General features: G+C 36.6%; 1 protein-coding gene across 5 annotated transcripts in view; it reads left to right on the top strand.

Moving 5' to 3' along the window:
• SIPA1L1 (signal induced proliferation associated 1 like 1) overlaps positions 1–9,806 on the top strand; it is a 216,420-nt gene that overhangs the window by 159,606 nt on the left and 47,008 nt on the right. For all 5 annotated transcript variants that reach the window (XM_027879658.1, XM_027879657.1, XM_027879661.1 and 2 more), the window contains 2 exons: positions 7,581–7,684; positions 8,924–9,081. In XM_027879658.1, the coding sequence (XP_027735459.1) occupies positions 7,581–7,684; positions 8,924–9,081 (262 nt within the window). The remainder of the gene's footprint in view (positions 1–7,580; positions 7,685–8,923; positions 9,082–9,806) is intronic.

The following is a 9,806-nucleotide window of genomic DNA, read 5'->3' as shown; positions in this document are numbered from 1 at the left end:
GATGAACCTCAGGATTAAAGGGTGGGCTCAGTTCCGCGCACACTGTGTCTCACCTGAAAAATCCAATGCGCAGGCTGGAAGGTGTAAAGACCTTCCCCGGTTCTTCGTTCGCGAAGAGACTGGCCATTATATTAGATGCTGTATGATTAAGAGTTGATTCATATGCTCAGATACACCCATGAAAGCTGTAACTGTCTTTTAAGTACTTATTTTGCATTTTCTTCCAAGCAGCAAAATTTTCCAGAAGTTTTCTGAGTTCTTCCTTGTTGCTTCCAACTCAAGGAAAGGATTTTGTGAGGTTTTGAGTTCAGGTACTACAGTCTAGGCCTTGTTGAATGGAAACATGAACTTTTAGTTGACTGAATCTCTCCCAGTTTTGAGAGCTGTCTTCTTGTAATGAAAATTTCTCCTCTATGTTGAGAACTGGCAGATCACATTGCTCAGGTTTTCACACTGCTCAGTAGACCTACCCAGTTCCATTCTGTATCTAAAAATACAAAAAGGCTTATGTGAACACTTCACTGTGATTGGAGAGGAAGGATAATCATCTTGAGTGGAAAATGCTGCTTTCATGAAGAGTTTCCTACGTTTTGTTTCAGTCAGGGTTTGCAAGCTCATATGCACGGGGCCTCATCAGCTAGGACTGCTTAGGAACTCTTAAATTGTCTGCAGTCTTTTGAATTATGTTGTCTGCAGGCTTACTGAGAAAACGTAGGACTACACAGTATGCAGGAGTTCCTAATGAGTAGGTTTAGACACCAGTAAATGTGAACGATGGCAGCAAACTTTTGTGACTGATCTTGGTGGTGCTATGTTTTCTTTCTGCCAATGTGCAAAACACAGACTGGATGTGGTGAAAGAGAAGGTGCTTTGGGGACACAACCCCAAAAAAGCCACCTTGTGGTAGGCAAAATGCTAAAGACCAGAGATGGTCACAAGAGCTGCATCTCAGATGTGGAGAATATGTGAACAGCAGAATACAGCGAGGCTATACCTCTTTGATAGCTACCCTGAGTAATCAGTCTTTTTGCCTTGACCCAAACATGGAAAGACCTGCAAAGAAGGAGATTGTGGTTTTTACTGCGATTTAGGTTTATAGGTTTTGTAGAAATAGCTGGGTTTACAGCTAGGAAATGAGCTACAGCCCTGTTCTCTTCTACTGCTAGAGATCGCTGTCTTAAAATAGGTTTTGCAGTCTCATTACTCAGGAAATTTTCCTGCTTAAGAATTCTGTTCAGGGTCAGCACAATTGATTGCAAAGACGTGCTTAAAACAAGTGTCTGTTCATTGACTCGTAAGAAAGGTCAGGTCTGTGTAGGCTCCTTGGCTAGTTTCTATACCTCTGACAATACTTTATAACCTATGAAAAGCAGTTGCATTGACCTAAGACACATGGAAAGATTTTCTGTGGATGAAGGTGAACTGATTTGTATATGTACTCTGAAAATTTTCACAGTATTTTTAATTGATGCAAATTTAGAAAAGTAAAGTTACTCTAGCAAAAAGCTGTTTCAGAACAGTTGTTGTTCTTAGAAATTTTTTTGAATTAGGGGCGTAATTGGTAAGTATCCATAACAGAGTTATTTTTTTAAAAGGAGAAATCTCATGCATCCTTTTAACTGAAATCCTGTTGAAGTGTATTCCATCCTTCAAGGGCTTTAGCTTTGGATCTCTGCCAGTGCCACTGTGGAAAAGAGATGCTACTCTTCAAGTTTTGTTTGTTTATTTCTAGAATTACCAGAGGCAAAGCAGTCTATCTCCTGGCAGCCTGCAGACTTTAGATAGGAATTAGAGCTTGAAAATGTCACCTATCCTACAGTGACTAGGAAGTTTATGGGCATCACTTTAAAGTCATAAACATCACAGTGATCTTTCAAATTATAACTTCAGTCATTTTGCTTTATTTTTCTAGTTGTAATGCATACTTTATTTCCCTCCCCCTCACTTAGTTGTATTTCTCAGTATTTTAAACTGGTAGATGAGATCAGCTCGGTAACACTAGACCTGGCTTCTGCTTTGTGGAGAAGCTCCCTGCAGCTGATACAAGGAATAAGACAAAAGATTCTGTGAGCAATAAAGAACTTTCACTGAGCTTTGTGTACAGTTCCCGCATGAGGCAGGCAAGTTCTCCACTCTCGTGTGGACTCTTAGGACACTCAGCAAGTCATTTATAGCTACATCCAAAAACATAAAAACAGGTGGAGATTTCTTCAACATGCAGTTGCTGTAAGAGGGAATCAGTCTTCAACTAATAGAATCCATATCTCCTAATGAACTTATAGGACTTCCATGTTAGAGCAAAGTCTAGAAGCCTGCACAAGCCCTTCCCCACGAGGGGAAGTTCTAACTATTGAACAGCAGACTTCCAGCCCCTCTTGAACTGAGAAGTAAAAGCAACGTCAAGAAAAAACCTGACTGCAATACACCTGAGCCTAAATATTGATTAGGAAAGGTTTTGGTGAGTTACCAGCCCTCTCCCATTACACAGCAGAAGGATTTAAAACCATTTCCCACACTTCAGTTGACTACTCAAATCACTGGAGTGAAAAGGTAACAACAATTCATATATTTAGAAAGAAAGACGTAGCTTGTGTTACTTGGGTGCACCCACTGTGCATTTACAAACACGTGCACTAATTCTAATCAGACTAATGAGAATGCCTTTCTAGAGCTTTGTGGCACAGCAAATGCCAGCACTTCAGCAGCATCAGGTAAAGGACACAATGACTTAGAACCAATTACAACAGAAGAATCTAAGAGAACCAGAAATTAAGTTGTGCCCCATAAAGAGGAATTTAATCAGGGATAATTTAATTGCAGTAAAAAAATTTGTTATTGTAAGGGATAGAGGACTCACTCAGTGTAGTTGACTGGCATTACTATGTAATATGAATTTCCTTTGTAAGCAGGAGGTAAATTCCTGATGGAATGTAACAAAAACCTACTACTTTAAAACGAAGCTTACCTACTTTAAATAAGGCTTTCTGAATTTTAAAGCTTTTTTTTTCATGAATGGGTGATAAGAACAGGTTTTCACCTCTGAATGCTTTCAGTTCTTTTATGTTGGGGGTTTTTTTTGGCACTCATTTACTTTTATTTTCCCTGTCCTGTTCGTAGTAGACAGTCCCTTCCCACACTTAATTGCAACAAGAGAAGCCATAGCCCATTAAGTTTGCATCTTCAAACAAGAAAATTAGGGTTTGCTGACATCCACTTTCCATGATCTAGGCCAAAGAAAAGCAGATTGTTTAGCAAAAACATTATGAAAAAGTGCTGGTTTTTTCTCTTGAATGCTAGACAAGAGAATAGACTTGGAAAAAAGATGTTGGGTTGCGGAGGAAGTCAAAATTCCGAAGTAGTAGGAATGTGTTCATTTTATAAAAAAAAAAATTTAAAGAGTGAAATAATATATGTAACAACCAATATAATGTAGGCATGCAGAACTTCAGAAATAGCACCAAACAAATACAGTTCTGACACTGAGGGGTTTCAGCTATTAAGATGCTTAAGAATGTGTTATGAATGAGACTAATTCCTGTAAACAGATGTGTTTAGTGTCAGCAACTTTCAGGGTTGGATAAAATATGATTACACAGAATGTATGCAGGCCAACTACCCTGGAGAGAGTGAGGGGAGACCTCACTGCAGTTACAACTTCCTTGTGAGGGGAAGAGGAGGGGCAAGCACTGATCTCTCCTCTGTGGTAACCAGTGACAGGACCTGGAGGGAATGGTCTGAAGTTGTGTCAGGGGAGCTTTAGATTGGATATTAGGAAAAGGTTCTTCACCCGGCGGGTGGTTGGGCACTGGAACAGGCTCCCCAGGGCAGTGATCACAGCACCAAGCCTGACAGAGTTCAAGAAGCATTTAGACAATACTCCCAGGGACATGGTGTGACTCTTGGGGATGGTCCTGTGCAGGGCCAGGAGTTGGACTTTGATGATCTTGTGAGTCCCTTTTGACTTAGGACATAATCTATTCTGTGGTAATATTTGGCATGTATGTCCAACAGAGTGGTAGTGTGGTTGATGCAGGAAATGAGAGAAGTTGATTAATGTGAGTTGTGGGAGTTTATTTGACAAGATTATAAGCTTAGCTAGTAATGATAGGTTTCTGTACTAGAGGTTTATATATAGCATGACTTTCTGACTAAAACATGAGAAGAATATAAAAACAGAATATAAATTATTAAATAGATAAAAAAATCTAGGGAATGAATGGACTTTGAATTGACATTTCATTTATGGGTTTGTCAATAAAACTCAGTGTTTATGATTAAATAATACAGATAGATTACTTTTCTAACTTATGCTGTATAACATCTTTCCAACCATGTGGAAATAAGAATGGACTTACTCTTGGGTCTGCGACATTTGCTGGGAGACCAATAACCAAAGGAGGTTGGGGGTTCCTTAACTGCTTAAGAAGCAGCAATAGGGATGGAGGAAAGCCTCTCTACATTTCTCTGTGTTTGTGTTACATGTGTACTTTGTATGTTACAAACAAAAAGATTCTGTCCTCAGAAATTCTGTCTGAAAATAACTTGCATACTACAGAAGTTAAACATGAGTGCTTACTGTAATCCTTGTATATGACACAAAGAAGAGCAATTTTGACAGCTGCTGACAGCAAAGGTATAGGAGAGCAACATGAAGTTTTGAAAATTTTTGTTCTCGTGCTTTTAAGTGTGAACCCTGCAGCAGTTTGTAGCAATGGCTGTCATACCTTATCAATATAATTTATTTTTTGTTCTCCTAGAATTCCTTGCAATGTTTTCCTTTGAAACAGTGAGTTAGATTTTTTACTTGTAATGTTTTTTATACAGTTTTCTAGTGCAGAGGTTGTTTTAAGCTGCTGTAGAAGCAGCTGACAAAGTCCCATAGATTCAGTGAGGTGAATTTGTCAGCAGTTTGCTGGTGGTGTCAGTCAATTTTGAGCCCTGTTGGTGTTGGAAAAAACATTCAACGTGAGTCTGTTAACACAATCCTTGTGAAGGTAGCTGAGAATCATTGGAAGGACAGAAGACTAAAGTAGATTTAAGGTGATTAAAGAGGAAGGAAAAAAAGATTAGATAATGTCTCAAGCTAAGTAGCCAAGTCCAGTAATGGAGCAAAGCTGAGAAGGCATCATAAACTAATGGCAGGAGAGGATGTCTTCAGTGTAATAAGGTGCTAATGAATTTGTAGATCCCTCGGGCTCTGTTAACTAGAAGGAAATTGAAGTGGATTGCAGTGCTGGCTTACAGTTCTGACCTTGAAATGATGGCTATTATTCCAGTGCACAGTCCTGGATTTTACTGCAGTGGCTGTGATTTGATTTAAAGCAAACACCTGTAGTTACTGTATTGTACTTCAGAAAAAGCACACTTTACTTGAAAGAAAAAAGAAATCGCAATGCTGAGAGAGATGCACAGTCTGTAGTGGATACAGGCTTCTGTTTGTAGTTAGATTTGAATGAGAGATTAAAGCTGTGAAGTACTTGGAAATAATTGGAATTATTAAATGTGCTATGTGTTATTTGAATCATAGCCTGACTATGTAGTTTGCAGGATCAGTGCTGTTCTGAGAAAGAATCCTTTTCTGCCTGAAATGAAGTCCATACGGGAAGGTTGAAAGTTTGGCTTGAATATTTAGATGTTCTAGTGTACTTTTTTTTCAGAATGGCTTCATTCTTTCCCCCCAACCGCTTCTGGGTCCTTTCCCTGCTTTGGGGGACCTTACTTCCCCTGTGTGTCTCACTCACTTCTCTGTCTTTTCGCATCTGCTCCTGCTTTCCAATTATTTGTGATATTTTTGTATGCCCTATTTATGAAAGATGATGTATAAATTAGCATCTTTACAGATAGACAAAGCCAGTAAGAAACTATGTTGATGTCTAGGTGACTTTCAGGTGCATCTGCCTCCTTTAGTGTGCATTGCAGTGATCAGGCAGAGGATGGAGGCTGCTATGAACAGAGTGGACAATGAAATGATTCCCTTTCAGTTGTCCTGCTGTTCTAATTAGCATTAAAAAGAAAATATTTAGCAGTTATCTAGTTTATCCTACTGGCAATGTTGAATACTGGAAAAGAGAGCGTAATCTCCTTGAAACATTAACTGAGAATTTCTGTTTTTTTATAAGGTTGTAGGAATCTTTTCTTTCTGATTTTAATTTTGTTCTATATAGATGATCTGGAAGTGGAAAAATCTTATGCAGCTCTAATGTAGAAGACTTCCCATTTTATTTTATGGATGATTTTGTGCTTTCTCATTTACATTAAAGCTACCTCTTTTTATTATTCTGAATCTGACAGAAAACAAACTTCTCAAAGTTGTCCCCAAAATCTGGGTGAATAAACTGTATATTTAGGTTACTATAAATGCCTCAGAAATCTCAGAGCTATTATCTTCTTAATATCATGATCTCTCTGCTAATAAAAAAACCCAGTGTGTAGTTTTTAACAGCTTTTTAAAATATGCTGTTATAAATGTTATCTATTTATAAAATTTAGGGATTATATAATTTAGCAGCATGTTTATATAACTTCAGATAACCAGGATGCTTTTTTCCCATATATATATATATATATATATATATATATATATATATGAAGATAGTTATTTTTAAAATTCTGTTTGAAAACAGACTTTTTGCACTGTGGACAGTAGTTGTATTTAATAGAATATACTCAGTATTTCATCTTTAAATGTGTTACTACTTAAATGAATGGAACATTTTTCAAGGTCACTTCTTTGAAAGAAAGAAAAAGTAAAAACAGAAGTTCACAGTTTGCGTGTAACTAAGTGTTGTTTTCAACCAATACTTTGTAAACTCAATAATATCCCCTCTTCTTTTTTATTTTCTGAACTTCATAATCCTAGTTTTTATCATTTTCTTTCCACATGGAAGTCTCTCTATCCACGTATAATTATTTCTGTGCTCTGTTTCTGGATCCCTTTTCTTTCTTCTATAACTTTTAAAATAGGGTGGCCAGAACCCAAAACAGGTGAGAGTACCTTGGATTAATATACTAGCATCATAATGTCATTGTTGTGGGCTTTTTCCATAGAAGCATGCTAGCATCCTGTTCAGAGTTCTGATGGTTTCTGTCCATAAAGCACCTGTTCTAGTGAAGGTTTTATCTGACTTCATTAGAACCCTGATACTGATGTTTAAGAGAACCTGTTCTGATATTACTTTGCGTTATCTGTCTCCCTTCTATTCTGAAGTTGTTTTCACATTCCTTACAGTTCAGTTTTATTCCAAGACATTGGGTGGTGCTTGAAAATTATCTCAGACTTTGTTATCATTTTCTGTGCTTAAATAGGCTTTCTTCAGGGTCTCCTGGTATAAATTCCCTGTTCCTAAACAAGTTTTTCTTTGGGAAAAGTATGCAGAATTCTACAGGCCTTCTATATGCAGCATTTGCTTTGACAGGTGAATAAAATCTGAGTAGGTTCTTATTTGCTGATATACCAACTAGGATTGAGGATGAATAGGAATTCTTGTTTTGGCTGATGATTTTCTTCGATAATAATGACGCTTTCTTTTTAAACTTTTCTTTTTTTAAATAATGCTTTTATTTTGTCTTTTTAACTGCAGCTGATTCAACAGGTACTCACTCTCTATACACAACATACAAGGACTATGAAATCATGTTCCACGTTTCTACTATGTTGCCATATACTCCAAACAACAAGCAACAGGTAAGATAGGCTATGCCTATCTAGAATTGTTTTTTCCTCCTTCTCAGGAGAAGATGAACTATTGAGTATTTATGACAACTTTCATTTGTTACTAGCAAAGAAAACACTTAAGGAATTACAAGTAAAAGTGACCATCTTTTTGTTAGGGAGGTGAGCAAAGCAGATCATTGTAGGTACATCATAGGTAGATTTTTCTCCATTGGACTGTTTTCTTTTTAACTGTGCATTACCATTATGCATTTACGTATTAAACAATATTCGATAATGTCAGTAGCACATCCGTGTTACATAAATAATAGTTCATATCTCATCTCAAAGTGTACTTGATGATTTTAAATTATTTTAAACCTTTTAAACCAGTTAAGTCAATCGCCCTTTAAGGATTGCATTCAGCAAATTCTTATGTGCACAGAATCAGATAATGAGTAGGTGGTCCAGCATGCTACACAAGAAGACATGAGTCAAAATCCTTTTGTCAAAGTCCCTTTTTGTTTTCCTTTTTTTTTTTTTCTTTTTTTATTAACTGTATTATACTGAAGAGCTATGTAGGCTGATCTGTTTTGTTACACTGAGTACCTTAGTGTTGTTTAACTCTAAATCATTGTGTTGTGAAAGTTCTATATGCATTTTGTTCTGGAAAGGATGCTTTGTACTTCTGCAAATAAAATAGAAATTTCCTTTTACAATAGAAGTTAACGTAGAATTCTTTTTACTTTGCTTTGGTACATTAATTGTTCTACTACTTGGTAGCTTACCTTGTCTTCTACTCTAGTCTTGTATTTACTGAAAGAAGCGTACCAGAAAATTATTATGAAGTGCATTAAGGACAATGACAACTATTTTCAACTTGAAATTGAGCCTACCTCTGCTTTGTAAAAAAGTGTGAAGTGAGGAATGTTTTCCTTCTTCCATGTGTCACTGATTACTCTTGATACTAGCAGGGTTTGTTGTTGTTTTTCCCCTTTTGTCTAGCTTAAAATTTTCCCTTACAAGTGCTTCCTGTATGCTGCTTATGAAAATGAAATTGTTAGGAAAACCTCCATGCCTGAAATTTATGAAATGAATAAGCAGTTTTGGTATTTGTTACATAAATCCTCAATTATTTCAGTTTTCAGCTTGAAGTATCATTTGGGAGAAGAAATTGAACAACAGTACTTTAAAATAATGAGAAATAAATAATTGGAAATTTGTGAAAAGTCTGTGTTTTAAACTATGCTTTTTTTTTGTTGTTTGTTAAAGCTTCTGAGGAAACGACATATTGGAAATGATATTGTGACAATAGTTTTCCAGGAGCCTGGAGCACAACCATTCAGCCCAAAGAACATTCGATCCCACTTCCAGCATGTCTTTGTCATTGTAAGAGTGCACGGTCCCTGCACTGACAGCGTTTGTTACAGGTAGCTCTTGCTGGGTTCACTGAAAACGTGGAGTTGAGTGCAAAGGGAGTTGTCAGAGAAGCTGTTCTTCTCTTAAATTCTCAGTAGGGAAACGTAATGAAAGATAGGGGTCAAGGAGATTTTGGGTAATGTGAATTTGGAGCACTTTTTTAAAAGTATGAATATGTAAATGAAATGCACCCAGTGAGGAAATTACTGTGGTCAGTATGTGTGTACACACACATGTGCACATACATGTGCGTATCAAACATTTGCAAATTATTTTAAAATTGCATTCTTACTTCCTTTTTACTCTCTTTATTAAGGGGAGGATAGAATAATATTTTTGCATTGAAAGAAATAGAACAAAGAGCAAAAAACCCCCTACTTCTTGTTCAGATAATTTGGTTGTCTGAGCTCATGTTCTGAAATAATGACAGTTAAAAAGTATGACTTAACCTTTCAGAAAGAAGCTAAGGTCTCTGAAATATCTTAATTTCTCATCTCTTGTTCTCCAACAAAGAAATTACAGAGAATTATGCAACCAAAAAAATTAGTCTTAGTGTGATCTTAAAGTCAATATGATTAAAAGAGAAAATGGTAATTTTCTGTTGGTTACTCTCAATAGTAATTGATAGTAAGATATAATGAAGAATTACAAGCTGAGATTCCTTTTTAGTATAATTTTTTTAACCAAATTACAGGCATCTGTTGCAAACACATCCTTCTACGATCAGTGAAAATTT

Source organism: Empidonax traillii, unplaced genomic scaffold, assembly GCF_003031625.1.
Source record: "Empidonax traillii isolate 1590-97213 ecotype Southwest subspecies unplaced genomic scaffold, ASM303162v1 scaffold56:size2478089, whole genome shotgun sequence".
NCBI classification, from domain to species: Eukaryota; Metazoa; Chordata; class Aves; order Passeriformes; family Tyrannidae; genus Empidonax; species Empidonax traillii.
The sequence above is the reverse complement of the archived record's forward strand: the minus strand, read 5'-3'. Positions and strand labels throughout refer to the sequence as shown.